Source organism: Pipistrellus hanaki (assembly GCF_964339955.1).
Source record: "Pipistrellus hanaki genome assembly, chromosome: 16".
Taxonomy (NCBI): Eukaryota; Metazoa; Chordata; class Mammalia; order Chiroptera; family Vespertilionidae; genus Pipistrellus; species Pipistrellus hanaki.
Genome location: NC_140518.1, coordinates 32515821 through 32535397, shown reverse-complemented (window position 1 = coordinate 32535397; position 19577 = coordinate 32515821). Strand labels below are relative to the sequence as shown.

The window sequence follows — 19577 nt, the reverse complement described above, 5'->3', positions numbered from 1 at the left end:
ACCTTGGGGTATCAGGACAATGCCCTAACCAACTGAGCTACCCGACCAGGGCCAAACAGAGTTTATTCTTGTATTACCTATTAAATTATCGTATTATTTCGCATTCAAACAGCGGTAAACCTACTTTTGTGCCCGCCCCTGTAAAACACGTACAATATAATATGTATGTTACAGACCCACCTACTCGGCACCGAGATTGCGAGAACATCGATTACAGCCGAAAGCCCGCCTTAATGGCATGTCTTCTTCCCACTGTGTATCTGGAAATCTGTTGTTTATCCTCCGTGCGCATCTCTTTATCCTTCCACCGCACAAAATACATGGCAATGTGACACTGTGTGTGTCTAACGAGCGCTAAATAGACGGCGTCACGATGGCTTGCTTCTCTGCCGTCTGCTCTGTGCTCGGCGTGAGTCATCTGGGCCGTGTGGCCCCTCAGCTCGTCCCGCACGAAGGCCCGCTGCTTGGCTGTGTCGGGTACAGATCTGCTAGGAGCCTGAGCACGAATCCGAGCACCGGGAGCTCGCCAGTAGCTCACTGCCGCCCTCCAGTAGCTGTCCGCCCGCTGCCCTGCCCTCCTGTAGCTCCCCCACCCCCCATGCCCCCTCATAGCTCGCTGCCCTGCCCTCCTGTAGCTCCCCCCCATGCCCCCTCATAGCCCGCTGCCCTACCCCCTCCTGTAGCTCCCCCACCCCCCATGCCCTGCTCCCTCCTGTAGCTCCCCCACCCCCCATGCCCCCTCATAGCCCGCTGCCCTGCCCTCCTGTAGCTCTCCCCCATGCCCCCTCATAGCTCGCTGCCCTGCCCCCTCCGGTAGCCCTCCGCCCCACCCTCCTGCTGATCTGTGACCTGGTTGTCACTCAGTCGGTTGTTATGCGTCAAGGCATAACGACCACTTGCATGTTATATCTTTATCAGATAGGATTCTTCTGTCCCTGGTGTTTGGGCTGTTTCCAATCCTTGCTAACGAAAAGGTCCTCTCCCAACATCCCATGCCTATGTGGAGCCCAGTAGGAGAGCTTCCACAGGGCGATGGTTCTAGGTTCTGCCAGCCCATTGGAGTCACCTGGGGAGCGTTAAAAACCCCGATGTCAGAGCTGCGCCCAAAGCGAGTAAACCTGAATCTTGGAGGGGGGGGGCGAGGGAGGGGGAGTCTGGCCAGAGTGCTTGTATCACCCCAGGTGACCCCCAGGAGCAGCCAGTGCTGACAACGCTGCCCTAGACCCGCGCTACCCACAGCTGGTCCTCCAGCCAGCGCGGGGCATCCCCTGGAGCGGGTTAGACACCCCTGGCCCCGACCTCTGACCTCTGACCTCCGGAGTGAGCGAGACCTGGGGGGGGGGGGTAGCCCGCTGTGCTGCAGGCCACGCGCCCCTTCGTCCACCGGCGTCGCCCGCGGTGCCCGCCATGGGGCGCCCACACGGCTGTGGCTCCGCATCCCTCTGCCCACTCTGCCAGCACCTGGCGGGCTGTCTCCCGGCAGCGGTCTCCTTCCGTCCCAGGACATACTGGGGATCATTTCTCCGACCGCTTTCTCTCCTGTGTTTCGTTTCTTGGTTTGAGCTTTCTCTTAGCCGGACGTGGGACCTTCTGCACGGCTCCTCCCTGTGGATGGTCCGATTTTCTTGGCGTTTTCTCCTACCTTCACCTCTTTGTTTCTGTGTCTTATGTACGGGGGGTTCTCTCGCCTTCCATCCTCCTAGCGCATTTTTAAGTTGGTGCTATTGCATTGTGCTCCGAAGAGCTTTAAAAGGAACCCCTTTCCCGGTTCCCGGTGGCCATCTGCAGAGCCGTGACAGACCCCTTCCGTCCGTGCCCTGGGGCCTGTGATTTGGGTGTCGGTGCCCTGGCTGTTCCCGGCGGGAGGGCAGCGCAGCAGAGCTAACCGGAGCTCTGCTTCCGGGCAGGGCCAGTGCCGGGGCCTCGCCGGGGTGACGGGCGGAGGCGGGGGACTCGCCCACGCCAGGCTCTGTCCAGCTCTTCCCTTCGGTCAGTGTCCCCGAGAGGACCGTCCACAGCGTCCTGCCTGGGCGGAGGGCGGGTGTAGGCCGGGGAAGGGCTGAGGGTCGCCCCAACCATCACTGTCTTCTCCGCGGGCCCGGGAGTGGCAGGGCCGTGCGGGCTGGGAGCGGGGACTCGGGACCTAACCATGTCTCCACGCAGCACTGTTTGCACAGCACCCTGAGCTGCCGCCTGAAGGTCCCTGGCCCCGCCAGCTCCGAGCCTTCGGGGCATTCTGCAGAGAAATGGGCTCGGGCTCGGCGGCTTTCTCCGCAGACGTCTTGGGGAGCCGCGAAAGCGGGCGAGTACGAGGGATGCGCATCGATTGTGGTCTCCATCGACACACGGCCCAGTGCAAACCCTAATCTTTATTTGTATTCCGAAGCATCACTGTCACAGGGGGCAGTGGTGGGGGCCCGAGGACCTGGGGAGGGGGCAGGGGGGCAGGAGGGAGGGTGGGAGGGTACAGACAACACCCACACACACAGTCTCTCTCTCTCTCTCTCTCTCTCTCACCCCCCCCCTCCCCCCGGGAAGGGTTTTCCAGAAGCATCTGCCTGTGCTTTGAATTAAGTATGTTTCACGCCAAAGCGAACTGACTGAGTGGAGAATTAATGGCTTCGGGGCCGGGGCCCAGCTGGGGAGCGGCTGGAGGCTGCTCTTCAGGGAGCGACTTCTCAGTCTCCACCAGAGCCCTTCCCAGCTCCGCGGGGAGGGAGGGCTGGGAGCGCGGGGTGCGTGTGTGTGTGTGTGTGTGTGTGTGTGTGGTGGAGGTGCTGGGTGTGTGTGTGTGTGTGTGTGTGTGGTGGTGGTGGGGAGGGGGAGTGAGGAGGGCCTCCGGGAAACCACAGCGCCAGCTCCCAACAGCAGGCCCGGGCCCCCCTGAGCGAGGGGCGGGTGTGCTCCCCCCGGGGCCCAGCAGAGGGAAGGGGGCTCCCTCACGCCCCTGCTCTGGGCTTGGGGCCGGGCTCGGGGCCCAGCTCAGCTCTGGAGGGTGAGGCTCAGGGCTGGGCTTCTCCCCTGGGAACGCGAAGAGGAAGCCCGCCTGGGCTGGGGCCCCGGAAACTGCAGTGCACGTGGGGGCCCACCAGGGGGTGACGGCCCATCCAGCCCAGTCCTAGGCGAGAGCCAGCTGGAAATAACCGCGGGGGGGGGGGGTGGGGGGTGGAGGGAGGACAATAAATAAAGGTCAGGCTGAGTGAGATGGGGGGGGGGCGCCGGAAAGGCACTGAGTGGGAGGAGCAGACTCAGCCCCAAACACTGGCTGGTTGAGTCAGAGGTCACGTCAGTCCGTCCGAGGGGGTATGTGTGGCCTCCGGGCTGTCAGGAGGAGCCGCAGGTCTGGCTCCGGCGCGCGGGCGCTGGGTCTCTCTCTTCGCCGGGAAAGCCTGCCGGCACCACGCAGGCCCGGCCCAGGGCCGGCGAGGGCTCCTCGCCATGTCAGCAGCGGGGACCCGGCCGGGCGGGCCTTTTGCCTTCGGGGAGAGAGGAGAGGCCGCTGCAGGGCGCGCAGAGGAGAGCTCCTCCCTGCTGCCAGCGCGGCCTTTGGGGAAGACACGGAGGTGACGCAGGTGCTGGAACAGCCCCCTGGGGGCCCCCTGTGCGAACTGGCCTGGGGCTGCCGGCCTGGGGCTGCCGGCCTGGGGCTGCCGGCCTGGGGCTGCCGGCCTGGGGGGGGGGGAGGTTGGGGGCGGATGCCGTCTCCTCCCCGCGCTTCAGTGTGTCCATGGCAACCCGGGTGGTCAGCACGGAGACCTTGGGAGCAAATGGACACGGGAACCACACCTCCCTCCAGGCCGGCCCTTCTCCAAGGCCTCCAGGCCCCGGACACCCCCTGCGCTGGCCGCACAGCCCCCACGTGTGCCCGGGCAGTTCCCAAGACCTCGCAGGCGCACACTGCCCGTGGAGCCTGTGTTTCACCCCCCTCCCCCACCCTATGAGGGCCCGATGGGGTCCCCACGTTCGCGGCAGTGGATCTGGGCACAGAGAGACCAGACATGAGGCTGAACCGGACCGAACTGCCGACACCCGACGACTTTTGATCTACAAAAAGGCAGTGTCACGTGGCTCAGCCCCGTGGTTTGCCCCGGACCACGTGGCTGGGTGGCAGGACGAGAACTCGGGCTCGGTTCCAAACTGCCCCCCGTGGAGGGTCTCAGGAGGGCCCACCTCCTGGCCACGCCCGCCGCGGCTCCCGGCCCTCAGGCCTGCCTCTCTCGGGAAGCGGGGGCCGAGGACGGCCCCCACACTGGGCACACGATGGGCCCGGTGAGGACGGGGTTGCCAGGAGCGTTGTAGGTGCTCCTGAAACGGGAGCCACAGGGGCTGTCATGGAGTTGGGGAAATGCAAGGACACAGGTTTTGTAAAGCTGAGGCTGTAACAACCCTTGCCAGCCTCTCTGAGGATGGATGCGGGGATGGTCTCCATGAGAAATTTGGGGTTCTTCTCTGTTTGCTGCAGGCGGGGTGGGGCCTGGCACCGCGGTGCCCGCAGAGCCGGCCCCGAGCTCAGTGAACTCACAGAATTGAAAACCTGGCTGACTCCATTCCAGGTTTGGGGGCCTGAGGAGGAGAGGAGGAGGGCCCTGGGGGAGGGGGGCTGAGGGGGGAGAGGCCGTGGGGGGCAGAAGAAGCGGCTGGGTACTCACTGGGGCCCTTGGGGTCCGGCCAGGGTGGGGTGCCCCTCTGTGGGTCTGCAGAGCCGGTCCCAGGCTCGCTGGCCAGGCTGCTCTGGCTCCCCGACAGGCGGCTGGGTGGGGGGGTGAGCTCCACCTTGGGGTGCTCCATGCTGCCACCTGCAAGAGACCGTGTGTGAGCGCACGTGGCTCAGTGCTGGGCCCTCCGGACCTTAAACCGAGACAGGGAGGGTCTCAGCCTGGGTGAGCCGGTGGGCAGCTTCTCGTATGGACCTGAGGTGGGCGTCCGGGGGCCTGCCTGCCAGGGTCCCTTACCCTGCAGGGCACGACCCAACCCTGTGGCCACTGCTGATGAGCCCACCACATACAAAGGCCACCGAATGGGCCTGCCGGCGGCTGCCCAGAGGAGCCAACGTGGAAGTCCACAACCAGGAGGGATTCCTCTTGCCTCAAAGACCGAGGAGGAGGGTTTACAGCTCAGCAAACTCGGTGGGTCCTCACTGCGGCCTTTATAACTCAAGGAGCCTCAGCTATGTCTGTGGGTCCTCGCCGGGCCAAGGGGGCCGAGCCGGGCCTGTGCCATGGACTCCGCCTTTTCCTGCCCGCTGGCCCCCCGGCCATCGCGGGGGTGGCGTGAAGGGAGGGGACAGGAGCTCGGGGGGGGGGGGCGGGTAGGACCTGCCCCGGAAACCGAGGGGGCAGTCAGCTCCCTTCACTCTCTCCTGAGACAGAATCTCTAGCCCGAGGTGCCCACGAGGCCTCGTCCAGGGTGAGTTTTCATCTCTCGCGTCACCTTCCCCGGTGGACGCGGGCCGCGCGGAGAGCTGCGGGGCGGCTCTGAGCCACGCTGGCTCTGTGGGGAGCGTATCACGTCGCCGAGTCCCGCCACCACGGGCACGGGAGTGGGGGTACGAGCCTATGCCAGCACGTGGCCTCCCGATGGAGCCCGAACTGTGGTCCCAGCAGGATTCCGTCCCCAGGGCTCTGGCAGTCCCCAGCCCCCTCCCGGGGCGGCGGGCGGAGGGGGGGGCGGCGGGCGGAGGGGGGGGCAGCGGGCGGGGGGGCAGCGGGCGGGGGGGGGGCAGCGGGTGGAGGGGGGGGCAGCGGGCGGGGGGGGCAGCGGGCGGGGGGGGGCAGCGGGGGGGGGCAGCGGGCGGAGGGGGGGCAGCGGGCGGAGGGGGGGCAGCGGGCGGAGGGGGGCGCAGCGGGCGGGGGGGCAGCGGGCGGAGGGGGGGCAGCGGGCGGGGGGGGCAGCGGGCGGGAGGGGCAGCGGGTGGGGGGGGGCAGCGGGCGGAGGGGGGCAGCGGGCGGGGGGGGGCAGCGGGCGGGGGGGGCAGCGGGCGGGGGGGGCAGCGGGCGGGGGGGGCGCAGCGGGCGGGGGGCAGCGGGCGGAGGGGGGCAGCAGGCGGAGGCGCTCTGCTCCCTCATGGGGCAGTAAGGAAGCGTCTTAGGCACTGAAACCGGCCTCGGGCACCGTCCTCAGAGATCGATCCCAGCTCTAACCTCTGGAAAGATTCTGAACGGAGCCGGCCCTGCTCCAGGGAGGCCCCGTGTGTTGAGAGGAGGGAGAATGTGCCCCGGGCCCTGTCTGCACGGCCCCCAGGCCCCAGTGACCTCTCTCAGACGCCATGTCCCGGAGGGGAGCTCAGGGGGAGACATTCAGAGGGAGCGGCGGAGACCACCTGCGGCCGCCGTCTGGGCCAGCTGGTAGGAAACAGGCCCGGAGGCCACAGCGTGTCTGGGGTCCCAGCGCAGCCCACGGCAGAGCGGGCGCCACCGGAGCAGCTGTCCTGGCCGCCACGGCCTCCTCTCATTGGGAGGCTCCCAGGGCGCTGGGAGGCAGCCAGGGGTGCGGGCCGAGGTCAGCTAGAGGTCAGGGCAGCCACTGGACCTGCCTCCCGCCCCCCGGATATACCGCTGAGCCTCCTCTCCGCCTTGCCCTTCAGAAGTGCTGAGGCTCGGGCTCCTAGCCGTCCCGCCCCGGGCCCGCGTCTCGGAAGCCCCTGACCCGGAGCGGCCCCGCGGACCCCCGCTGGGGGCAGAGGCCCGCGGGAGCGGCAGAGCCCCTGCGCCCGGAGCTTCGGGAACCAGCACGCGCCCCCACACTCACCTGGTTCCCCCCGGGACCCGCCGCCTTTCAGGTCCCTGAGCCCGGGCGGCGGGAGTCTGTCCTCCAGGCTGGAGGAGCTGAGATCCGAGTCGCTGTCGCTGTCGCTGGAAACCACTGGAAGGACAGACGGCGGCAGGGAGGTCACCGCGATGGGCCACCGCCAGCAGGCAGGCTGCACAGAGCGGGCTGGGGCCGGCCCCGCCTGCCGGGACCCGGGGCACAGACCCTCAGCGGGCCGGGGGCTGGGGCACGGGAACAGGGCCTGGGGTGGGGCCGGCGGGCCGCGCCCTCTGCCAGACAAGGAGGGCTCACCCTCTCCCTGCGGGGGGAGCCAACTGCCCTCCGGTGAAGGCAGAGCCGCCCCGAGCCTTGCCCCCGGCCACGAGGCAGTGCTCGTAGTCATGGCAACGCCAGCCCCCGCGGACCCTCACAGAACACGCCAGGCCCTTGACACACGCTAACCCACGGAAGCTTCAGAACATCCCGGCCAGACAGAACACGGCATTACCCCCATTTTACGGGCCAGGACACGGCGGCACCTGCCAAAGGGAGTGAGGAGCGGAGGAGCCAGGATGTGCGCCCTGGCAGTCAGGCCCCACAGCCCGCGATCCCAACCACTCCGATTCCAGGGGGGACGGAACGGGGAGCCAGCCGCCTGGGCTCGCAGCCCAGTCCACCAGTCACTCTCCGCGGGGGCTTGTGGGTGCAGAGGGGAGCCGGGCGGAGGGCTGGGCTCCCAGGATTCGGACAGGAGGAACGCCCTCCCAGGGAACAGCCCCGGCGGGAGGCAGCCCCTTTTCTGGACCGAACGGGGCTGTTTGGCTGGGGAGTCACCCTGCAGGGCGTGTTCATGTGGGAAGCGTTCTGTTTGAGTTTTAGGCATATCATAGCAATGCACACCTTGGCTGCGCTCACTGCCCAAAAAACCTGGCGGGCAGGATCAGACTCCCCTGGGGGCTGCAATGTGGCCCGCGGGCCGTAGTTTGAAGACCCCTGATACACCAAGGATGGCCAGGCGGTCTCCTGCGTTAACACGGCGGGAGGAGCGCCCGGTCCGGAGGGGAGACCCACGGCGGGCCCCGAGGGGAGACGGCAGGACCCTGCCACGTGGCTGCCGCCTGATCCGGAGCTTTCTGGAAAGCCTTTGTGCCGTCCCCTGTGTCACCTGCCAGCCAACGGGAGGCACGGGCCGCGGACCGAGCCACCAGGGAGCGGGAGCTGACCAACCATTTCAGCTCTGAGAGATTCTCAACCTGGTGCTTCCAGAGCAGAGAGGCCGGCACACAGTAGGTGCTTTGTGAAGCTCTGATGACCCATCAGCGCTTCTTCCTCCCTCATCCCCACGTCCTGACGGTTTCACCTCCTAAATGGTCCTCGGGTCAATGCTGAGCTCAGAGCCCCCTGGTCTCCAGCCTGGATTCCTGGGATAACCTCCCCGCTGGCCCCCCTGCACAGCTGGGATGCTCCAGCCAACACACACAAGTCCTAGCGACCCCTCTTCCAAGCCTCCTCATCATCGGCAGGTCCGAGCCCAGGCTCCTGACCGTTGCCCACTTGTCCAGCCTCACCCCACACAGCGTGCTCTCCGCCCCGGCTCCGCCAGTCCCACCAGCTCGGAGCCCTGCCAGACTGCCAGCGAGCGGCTCCCCCTCCCCTCTGCCGGGGTGCCTGCCCGTCGCGTTTCTCCTGGCTCAAACGGACACCGCCTCCTCCAGGGAGCCCGGCTGGCTGTCGCCTGTGCAGGTGTTTCCCCCGCAGAGCCGAGGCTCCCGCGGCCGGGGCCAGATCACACCCGCATCAGGCTCCGTGCTTCTCCCTCAGAGAGCCTGACCCCGGGGGTGGGGCGAGAGTGATGCTGACCTGAGTGTCCCAGCGGGCCCTTCCCTGTCTGCTCGAGGATGCGGCCTCTTCTGCCCTGTTTCTCCTCTTCCCTCGTGCCTCTGCCCTCAGGGAAGGCATCTTGGGCCTTTGTGATACAGAATCAAGAGGAGACAGGGCCCGGGAGGGGGGGTGGTCCATAGGCCCGCCGCAGTATTTAAGAAAAGCCAGGGAAGGCCTGGCTTCCTTTGCCATTGCTTTTCAGGTCCTGGGCTGGTTTTTTTATTTTTATTTTTTTAAATATATTTTATTGATTTTTTTACAGAGAGGAAAGGATAGGGACAGAGAACCAGAAACACCGATGAGAGAGAACCATCGACCAGCAGCTCCTGCACATTCCCGACCAGGGATGTGCCTGCAACCAATGCACATGCCCTTGACCGGAATCAAACCCGGGACCCCTCAGTCCGCAGACCAACGCTCTATCCACTGAGCCAAACCGGTTTCAGCGAGCCTCACTGTCTTAACTTACATTGTTCTAGTAGTGTTTTTTTGTTTTTTAATATGTTTTATTGATTTTTTACAGAAAGGAAGGGAGAGGGATAGAGTTAGAAACATCGAAGAGAAAGAAACATCGATCAGCTGCCTCCTGCACACCTCCTGTTGGGAATGTGCCCGCAACCAAGGTACGTGCCCTTAGCTGGAATCGAACCTGGGACCTTTGAGTCCGCAGGCCGACGCCCTATCCACTGAGCCAAACCAGCCAGGGCTGGGCTGGGCTTCTCTGATGGCGATCCCGAGGAGACCGGACTTCGTCGGTGTTGGTTCTGTAAGCATTTCAAGCATCTTTAACTCACTGCCTGACTACACACCAACCCCGTGGGCCCCCTGACACGGAGGCCCCGGCCTCTGACGGGGGAAAGGCCCAGAGAGGAACCCTGGGCAGAGGGCCGGATTCCGATTTTTTAAAATATCTGCGGCTCCCCCTGCCCGAGAGGCTTAAGGCTCGCCGAGCCACCCTGTCTGACCCGGAGGGCCCCACCTCTCCCGTGCCCGCACACAGGCGCTCATAAGCCCGGGGCGGGGGGACACGGGGCTCCACGGCGTAAAAATAATGCCAGGATCCTCCGGTGCTCATGGGCAGATGCCAAAAAGCACCAAATACCACTGACCGGGAAGAGACCACGGGAAAGCTGTCCCAGGCCCCGGGTGACAGCGGCAAGCTCACAGACCCCACGTCCCCCCCTCCTCCCCTCTGTCATCGGCCGCTCTGGTCACGGCACTGGGTGGGGAACAGCGTTGGAGGGAACGGGTGTGGGTGTAAATCGCAGGGAGACTGTGCCGGGCTAACAGGGAGCAGTTTTTGCTGGAGGGGTATGTCTTGTCCAAAGCACCACGCCCGGAGGTGGGTGTGGGTACACAAGGCTTGGAAAAATTACAACCTCCTCACGGTCCAGTCCGTGGGCTCATTCTTTGTCTCCTCTTATGGACCCCAGAGGGCTGCCCCGGAGGACGGTGAGCTCACAAAGGCGTCAGGAGCAGAGAGGCAGCCGGACAGGCCCCGTTCCCCCCCGGACGCTCCCGCCTTGGCCCAGGCTCCCTCGCTCATTGTCTGGGGCTGCCAGCCGGCCGGGCTCAGCCTTTGTGAAGCCCAAGCCTTGGCTCATTTGCCATGCGATGGCCGTCAGGGCCGTTCTCCCCGCACAGCAGCTGCTATCGTAAATCTCCCAGGTCTATTAACAAAGCGTTTAGGCTCATAAATCTTTTGGCCCTTGCTCTTCCATCCTCAACAAAACACTCTGTGTGTCTGCAGGCTGATTCCTCCCCCCACCCCCCCCCTCTCCAATTCCCCAAAGGTTGAGTCTAGGATGGCTGGGTGATGAATGCTTGTGTTCTGCCCACGCCTGGTTCTTCAGATCAGAGACGGGAAAACACCGGGAGGAAGACGGCCGGGAGCTTCCCCGGGAGGCACCGCCAAACGGACTCAGCTCTGCCAGGAGGCAGGGAGGACGGAGGGCCTGCCCCTCCGGGGGCCGAGCCCCTGGACCACTTGCTGGGGGACCTGACACATCCTGGGATTTTCCCATCATGCCTTGGGAGGGCTGTCTGCTGCTGAGGATGGAAACCAGCACCAGCCATGCCCACTTCTCTGGGGAGAGGCCAGCTTCCCCCTCCCCCACCCCCCCCTCTTGGATGGATTTGCAATTTGACTATCACCATGGAAACTCGGAGTTTTGGCACATGAAGATGGTGGGGGGAAGGCCTCCTTTTTGGAAAGTCTTTCCAGACTGCCTGAGAGGACAGGTGTGGCAGCTGCTGTGGGTGCAGGGGAGACACGTGCCCGGGCCGGTCCAGGGGACTGGCAGGACACTGGTCAGCCTCCCTTGGGGTTTGGGGACCTGCTTCCTGGCTCTGCTCTGCCCCCACCCCTCTTTGTGACCCCAGGCACCCCCAGGGTCCCCTCATGCACCCCAAAAGAGGCCGACCCGGACAGCGACTCTGGGCCTGAGTTCCAGGACTCATCTTCAGGCCGGTTTTGTTCAAGGTGGAGGGGCCTCAAAGCCCCTCTCTGGCTGAGAGGCGGGGAGACACGACGTGTGGGCCACCCCCCCCCCCGCGCAAGCCTGGCACAGGGACCCCCGCCCGCCTGGCACAGGGACCCCCGCCCGCCCGCCTGGCACCGGGCCCGCCGGCCGGCCGGCCGCCTGCGAGCTCGGGAGGGAGGCCCTTGCGAGCGGCTGCTGCTCGGCATGGAGGCCCCCACACCTCAGAAATTATGGGAATTAGAGAGGAAGAGAGATATTTTCAGCAAACATTCTGCCGAGGCAAAGCAGATGGTGGAAAATTTTGCATACTGAAAACAACGCTTTTTTTTTTTTAACGTATAGGAAAGATAATAAGGCCCCGGGGAGCGCACAGAGATCCCCAATTAGCCTCCCAGCCCCCCAGGCTGGCACCGCGGCAGACAAGGCCCCAGAGCTGTCTCCACAGAGACCGGGAGGGCCGGGCCTGCAGCCGAAACCCTCCCCAGACGCTGGCACGTCTGGGCTCCAGGTGGCGGCAGCGAAAGGGAGGTGTGGGGGGCGAAGAGGCTCCGGCTGAGTCAGCCCGCTCCGTCCGGGCTCCGCCGCCTCCCGTCCCGCTCCGCCGCCTCCCGGCTGGGTCATTCAGGGCCAGTCCCCTCACCTCTCTGTGCACCGGCATGAGATGGGGCGGAGGGGTCCCTTTGGGTGCTGTGAGCTTTGAAAGAGGCCACACAGGCACCCTCCGGCACTTAGTAGGCGCTTCATAAACCGGAGCTATTTTACCCGAGGGGCATGCTGAGCGCACAGCCCGCACCTGTCCACACAGGGCTGGAGAGGGGGGGAGTCACTGCATCCGGAGTCCGCTCACAGGGGCGGACTCACATTTCCCCGGGAGCGTGTCTCCCCAGGCTGTGCCTCACAGGACGCCTCCAAAGGCCACCTGGAGGCCGAGCTGGGACTCGAACCCAGGCCTCTCTCCCTCGCTGGAATCCTGCTCTTCCCTCCGCAGCTGGTACACAGGTCACTCGCCATCCAGCCGCACCCGAACGGCCTTGCTCCCTCCGGGGTCCTCCCCGCCAGGCAGGCCGGCTCATTCTCTGTCCCCCCTCTCCCCCGCCCCCCATGCCCTTTGCCCAGGGTTTCTCTCTGGGCCTTTTCCCGGCAGAGGCAGGGGCCTCCGTGTGGGAGAGAAAGACTCCTGTTCACTCCCAACATCGAGGGTTCAAGTCTGCTCTGCCCCGGACGGACGCTCCGGGCAAACACTTTCAGCTCTTTGAACCTCAGGCTTCTCATCTGAGAAATGGAGACAATAACAACTGCCAATAAAGTACGATCACGGAGGACAGAGGGCACTGTGTCCTTAAAAAGCTACACAAGCCTATAGCTTTACATATATATATGTTTTAAAAAAATATTTTATTTTTTACAGAGAGGATGGGAGAGAGATAAAAGAGTTAGAAACATCGATGAGAGAAAAACATTGATCAGCTGCCTACTGCACACCCCCTACTGGGATGTGCCACCAAGGTACATGCCCTGGACCGGAATCGAACCTGGGACCTTTCAGTCCGCAGGCCGACACTCTATCCACTGAGCTAAACCGGCTCCAGCAAATTTTACATATATTTTAATCCTCCCCCAAGATATGATCTTCCTGACTTTAGAGAGAGAGGAAGGGGGAGAGAGAGAAACATGGATCGGTTGCCTCCCGTATGCACCCACACCGGGGACCGAACCTACACCTTAGCTCTGCGCCCTAATCAGGAACCCACCTCGCACCCTTTCCGGTGTTTGGGATGACGAACCGAGCCGGCTGGTCAGGGGAAGCCTGTGAATATTTAAAAAACCTGAGTCCACTTCAACCTCCAGGGACCTGTCCGACGGCGCCTCTATGCAGAGTCTCTCCAGCCCAGGCATCGGGGAGCCAGGCCTCCTTCGGCCTCCCCCTGACGCCGCCTGGCATTGAACTTCCTGTCCCACAGTGCCCGCCGTGACCTCCCACCTGCTCCCGGCGCCCCTGGAGGGCGCGGCCACATCTCAATGGGCATCTGGCTCCCTCCCTCGGCCCCGGCGCTGGCCCAGGCCCAGGCCCAGGCCCAGCGGCACTCAGTGCGGACTCAGACTCGCTGACCGCGCTCTGACAGCCCTCCCCGGGAGAGGAGACGGGAGGGCTGCACGGTGGTCAGCGGGGCGGGGGCCAGCCCGCTCCGTCTCCAGCGCGGCCGGCCCGTCCCCCAGGCAGGCGCCTCCCAGCCTCCCTCCGAAGGACACTCCGATGGGACCGCAGGCAGCTGGTGGCCTCGGCCTGAGCCGGGGACCGCTGATGGGGGAGGGGCCGTCGGAGGCCCGTTGCCATGGACACGGGATGAGTGGGGCCTGGGGGGCGGGGAGAGCACTGTGCACAGAGCGCCTGCTCTTCCTCCAAACCCGGGCGGGGGCCCTGCCGGGGGAGCGGGCGCTTCCTTTGTGTTGGAAACTGGCTTCAGGGCCCGGACGAGAGTCAGGGCCCGGACCAGGAGAAAGTGGCCCCCAAGCCGGGGTCCTGTCCCTGCAGAAACGGGCCAGGTGGTGGCCAGGGAGGCTGAGAGTCTCCCGTCTGCCTGGCCACCCTGAGCCTCGCTGCTGTGTCTGTGAGGTGGGGATGGGGGATGGGGGGGATGGGGTCCTGTGCCTCCCAGGCTGTCAAAGGGGACGGCTGCAGGGTCAGCCCAGACCAGGCTGGGAATTAAGAGCTGCAGAGCGGAGGGTTCACTGTGCTTGTCTGTTCACCCACCATTGATTTTAATTAGCTCCCTCCTTCGGGCTCCCAGACAGGAGGCACCGGATAATGAAGACAAATCCTCGAATCAATAGCGATGTGGTCGCCGGCCCCAAAAGCCCGTGGCCCTGCCCTTGCTCGCGGGCAGGACAAGAGATGGGCGGGCGGGCGGACGGGGGATAAGAATAGATCCTCTCAGAGGGAACGTCCTACTCGGGAGGAGAGCCCGTGAGGGTTCCGGGAGAGGCGGAGTCCGGGAGGGCTTCCTGGAAGAGGCGGGATTGAAGGATGGGCTTGATTTATAGGGCGAAATGCTGGCGCCGGTGAGGGCCCGGCGTCTCTGACAGAGAACAGGAAAAGCAACAGCCAGGGGTGGGCTTCTCTGGGGCCGGAACAGGCCTGCTGCCTCGAGAGCAGGGCTCCCGGCGCAGGCCCTGGCGGGACGAGGGCCAGTCCGGTTCAGGGTGCTCTGTGCCGTTTCTCTCCCAGAGAACTGCTCTGGCCGAGGCAGAGGCGAAGCCGGCGATGCACACCCCCGGCTCCCCCTCTGCTGGGTGCAAACCGTGTTTTATTTCCTCCTCTACGTCCGCTCTCTCTCCTTCCTTCTGTCCCTGTGTCTATGTCTTGTCTCTTGCCGATTTTTTTTTTTTTAATTCTGCCTTTGCGTCTCTAGTCTTACGTTCCCTCTGGTGTGTCTGGGTGTCTCCGTGAGTTCTCAAACATGGGTCGGTGTCTCTGGGTCCCTCTTTCTCTGTTTTCAGTTTCTCTCCGTCTCCGGCTTCCTCTCCCTGCCTTTCGGTCTGTGTCTCTGTCTTGCTCCCCGCTACCTCCCCCCGCCCCCCCTCCCGGCCTCTCTGTCACATGCCTTCGGGGTCTGGCTTCCTTGTCCTCCGGGTTTGTCCCTGAGGCTCCCTCCTGGGGTGGAGTGTCCGTCCTGCTGGGGCCTGTGGGTGTGGGAATGGGCAGCCGGGGTCTGCCTGCCCCAGGGCAGCCCTCCCTCCGGCAGGGAGGGCAGTGGGCACAGGGACCGCCCGCCTCGGCTGCGGCTCCCGGACCGGCCGTGGGAAATCAGCGAGGCCCCCCTGGGCACCGGCGCCTGTGACTGAGGGGCCAGGAGGCGGCTGAGCTGAGTGGAGCCACACCATCTCCTGAGGCTTATGGGAGGCAGACAGACAGGCCAGGCGGTGCGGGTTATTCACTTCACCCGGCCCCGGAGGCCGCGGAGGCTGCGAGGGCGGAATGAAGCTGTAGGCTTCCCGGTGAGACAGGTGAGGGCGGAGCCCGGCACAGGCCTGAGCCGAAGCCAGAGGCCGCCTGGGGATGGGGTGCGGGGAGCTGGGCCCTGCTTTCCCACTGCAGCTCAGACCGGGGGCGAGGAGCCCCCCGGCCTCCGGACTCGGCAGCTGGAATCAACCCACCGGCCGAGCCTGTCACCGGGTTTGGACAAATCTGAAGCGACAGCCGTGGCCCTGGCCTCTGGTGTGGCGAATGAGGCCTCTGCTGCTCCTGGGACATGAATTCCCAACAGCCGAGATGGCGGGAGGGCTGCTGGGGGCGGGGGGCTGCTGGGGGCAGGGGGCTGCTGGGGGCGGAGGGGCTACTGGGGGCGGGGGGGCTGCTGGGGGCGGGGGGGCTGCTGGGGGCGGGGGGCTGCTGGGGCGGGGGGGCTGCTGGGGGCGGGGGGCTGCTGGGGGCGGGGGGCTGCTGGGGGCGGGGGGCTGCTGGGGGCGGGGGGGCTGCTGGGGGCGGGGGGGCTGCTGGGGGCGGGGGGCTGCTGGGGGCGGGGGGGCTGCTGGGGGCGGGGGGCTGCTGGGGGCGGGGGGGCTGCTGGGGGCAGGGGGGCTGCTGGGGCCGGGGGGGGGGCTGCTGGGGGCGGGGGGGCTGCTGGGGGCAGGGGCGGGGGCGCAGGCAGCTGCCTGGAGCCCGGGCTTCTGGTCTGGGGCGGCCCCTCCCTCACACCCACCAGCCCTGGGCGGGTGCTGGGCTCCCCCAGAGCCCCGGAGGTCCAGACAAACGTATGCCCGGGCTTCTCCCTCAGAGCGTGCTGCACGGAGGCGGCCAGGCCTCACTCCTGGGGCGCGGGGAGCGCCAGAGTTCCTCTTTCTGTCCACGCCAAGACTCCAGTGTGAGCTATTTGACCCCGTCATGCCTCAGTTTCCCCTTTCATAAAGTGGGACAACAGTCTGCCCCCTCCCACAGGGGCTCAGGGGATCACCGGAAATAGCAGATGCCCCCCACCTGGGACAGCCCTCACCTGGCCGCCCTGGGATCCACGCAGCCGCTTTACTTGCTGTTCTGATTTATTATTATTATTTTGTTGTTAATCCTCACCTAAGAATTTTTTTATTTGATTTTTTTTAAATTTAATTTTTTTTTTTAGAAAGGGAGTGGAAGGGATGGGGAGAGACACACAGAAACATCAGCGTGAGAGAGACACATCGACTGGTGGCCTCCCGCACATACTCCGACCAGGGCTGCACCTGAGGTGTGAGGTACTACGTGCCCTTGACCGGAATCGAACCCGATACCCTTCCGTCCGTGGGCCGACGCTCTGCCCACTGAGCCAGACCGGCGAGGGCGGGTGTTGCTGTTTGATTTGGCCGCTCGGCCCTGGGGCTGCCCTCACCTGCACAGAAGGAGGCCGGTGGCGCCCAGGCCTCAGCGGCCTGCAGGGGGCAGCGCCGCGGAGACCAGGACCGAGAGGCCCAAGGTCCACACTCACCGGGGCCCACGCTCGGCTCGGGCTCCCCGTGCCCTCCTCCTGCCCCTGGAGGGCTGGGCGGCACTCGGCCCCCAAACGACAGGCGGAGCCACCGCGAGGGCCGACTGTGACTGTTCTGTCATTTCCTCCCGGACCCACACGGCGGACCTACAGCACGAAGGCCGGGCCAGTGGTGGCAGGCGCCACGCCCGGCGGTCCAGTCTGGCACACGCACCCTCCGCAGGGGGCTCAGAGCCACTCCCCTCCCCCTCCAGCGGTCCTTTCGGGCTCAGTGTCTCCGTGTGTGTGCATGGTGGTTTCTATTATATATATAATATATATATATTATATACACACACACACACACACACACGCCTATAAATCTCAGGTACGTCCACTCCCAGGTTCTAGAACCCACACAGGGAGTAACACAGGAGGCGGCGAAGGGGACAGTGAGGCCTACGAGCTGATCCCGGGACAGGACTCTGAAAGGAAGAGCCAGTGACTGCAGGGCATTAGGGACACTACCTCAGGCACAGGTGTGGTGCGGGAGGGTGGGGGGGGCGAGGCTGTGAGAGCCCTTCGCGGCACACGCACACCTCCCGGCTGCTCCCCGGCCGCAGGCAGGACGCCCATGCAGCTCGTCCAGGCGGAGGTGACAGAAATGGCAAGTCCGGAGCCCGCGGGGGAGCACTGGGCCGGTGGGGGCGGGGACAGCTGAGTGCTCCGAGGAGCTTCGGAAACGCTGGCTGCTCAGGAGCAGGGAGAGGAGGAGGAGGAGGAGAGTGGCACAGCAACAGCTGGCTCTGGGCAGTGAGCAATCCTGTCTGAAAATAAAACATTTTACAATCCACAACTGTGGCTCATTAAGAATGAATGGAGCCGCTGGTATAAATAGCTCGCTGCGTTAAGGAGTCAGGAAGCAGCACATGCGTTTGACGGAGGAACGGCTGCCACGGAACTGCTCATTAGCCCGTGGGCTGCAGCCACGTGGGAGCAGTCGGGGGCCTCGGGGTCAGCGCTGTCCCGTGTGGCCACGGGCGTCCTCCATCTTGGGCCGGAGGCTGGACCTCCACCCCCGAGCCCTGGGCACAATGCGGGGGGTCTAACTCTGGACACCCACTGATAACCCCACAGCGCGTTCCTCCACCCACCGCAGCCGGCCTCTGCTTGAATGCTCCCGGCGACAGGGCGCTCACTGCCGGGCCAGCCACAAGCACCCAATCCCGCCGTTCCCTGGCTGCTGAGCACACACCGCTTCCCCTGCTCGGCCCCAGCTCTGCTCTGGGGGGAGCGGCCCTCACTGGCCCTGCCATCTATTATGTCTGACAGGACGCAGGCTGGGTGCAGAAAACGGCAGGCTAAGCAGAAAGAGCCGGGCCAATTCCGCCCCCCCCCCCCCCCCCCCGCAGCGGGGTCCTGAGCGTGGGGCAGGTGCGAGGCGGAGGGCACGCGGCCTCGCTGAGCACAAGCTGCTGAGCAGGCAGAGGGGGGGATGGAGCGGGTCCAGGGCTTCCCCGGCAGCAGGAGAGCGGCTGCGGGCCTCCGTCCCCACCGGCCTGGCAGGCCTTTGTCTCTGTCCCCGCTTCTGGGACACCGTCCCCCGCAGCCTGGCAGCGGCCCCCGGGCCTGCGCTGGCCCCGCCCGCTGTTCCTGGCGCCCACACAGCCTCCCGCCGAGGCCGCGAGGAGCCAGCGGCCTGCGGGCGGTGTGGGCCCCGGCCCCGCGCGGTGCCGGCTCCGAGGGCGGCGTGCGGCCGGGATTCAGGAGCCGGTGCCAGCCTTCCCCCTGACCTTGGGCAGACTGCCCCCTCCTCATCCATCACTCAGAGTCAGTCCTGCGTCTGCAGCTGCCCCCGGGGCTCTGCCGAGCGTCAGAGGAGATAATGGCCTGAGTCACGGAGCTCCGGCTGGGGCGGCTGGGGCGGCGCACAGCACCCGGTGACTCCACGTCTCCAGGGGGCAGGGCGGGTGCGTGGGGGCGGGGAGGTCAGCCCGGGGGCGATCGGGAAGGACGGGCCCAGCGGGACCAGACTGCTCAGCCCGAACCACCCCACGGCTGGCTCTCACGGGTCTGCAAACAGAACCGCAGTGCGGAACGCTAAAGGGATTATTTAGAATCTACCGGGCCAACAAGGCGATGATGAAACTCCCATTTTTTAAAAAGCGACTCAACTGAAACAGATTCAAGCCTTACGTACCGTGTTTCCCCGAAAATAAGACATCCTCCGAAAATAAGACCTAGCACATGGAAAGATAAGACATCCCCTGAAAATAAGACCTAGCGCAACTTTGGGAGAAAAAATTAATAGAAGACACTGTCTTATTTTCGGGGAAACAGGGTACCTTCCCAGAGCAGCCCTGAAGTGAGCCGGTGCGCAGTCCTGTCCAAATGCCTCCAGGGAGCCCGGCTCTGAGGGGGTGGTGGGAGGGGGGCTCAGGGCCATGTCGTCCGGGTGTTTGGGGTCCAGGGCAGAGGACAAAGGGGGAGGGACTCCCAGTCACCAGGCCCAGGGCGGTGACGAAGGCTTTGGACGCTGGCCCCTCCGTGCCGGCCTCGGGCTCCCCGGGAAAGGGGAAGGGGGCCGAGCCTCACTGGCCCAGGCTCCGCTCCCATCTGAGAGGAGGACACACCTCCTGGAGAGCCACGAACACTGCATGGATGCTACCCTTGGGGCTCTAGTCCCCACCCCTTCCCATTCAGGGGCTCAGCCTCATGGGGGAGGCGGGCAGCCCAGCCCCAGGGCAGCCCCGGGCAGTGTGGCCCGGTGGTCACAGCCTGGGGCAGGAGAGACCCAGAAGCCCATCCCATCCAGCATCCCTGGCCCTGGAGGTGGAGGAGCACAAAGTCCTGTCTGAGACCAAACTCCACAGCAATGGCTTCCGTCCGGTAAATCCAGCTCCGGCTCTCACAGGCCGTCAGGGTCAGGGTCCTCCAGGACTAGTACTGCCTGCCCCCCCCCCCCTCCCTTCTATCACAGTGAAAAGCTGCCGAAACTAAAGGCTTGGTTTCCTGCCTCCCCTCTGAC

The 19577-nt window shown here is 65.2% G+C and overlaps 1 protein-coding gene across 3 annotated transcripts in view; it reads right to left on the bottom strand.

Annotated features, from left to right (window-relative positions):
• Positions 1–812: 812 nt before the first annotated feature.
• Positions 813–19577, bottom strand: part of RPH3AL (rabphilin 3A like (without C2 domains)) — a 95756-nt gene continuing 76991 nt past the window's right edge. For all 3 annotated transcript variants that reach the window (XM_084863034.1, XM_084863035.1, XM_084863036.1), the window contains 3 exons: positions 6748–6861; positions 4650–4796; positions 813–3476 (listed from right to left, as the gene is read on the bottom strand). In XM_084863034.1, the coding sequence (XP_084719160.1) occupies positions 3442–3476; positions 4650–4796; positions 6748–6861 (296 nt within the window). In that variant the 3' untranslated portion in view covers positions 813–3441. The remainder of the gene's footprint in view (positions 3477–4649; positions 4797–6747; positions 6862–19577) is intronic.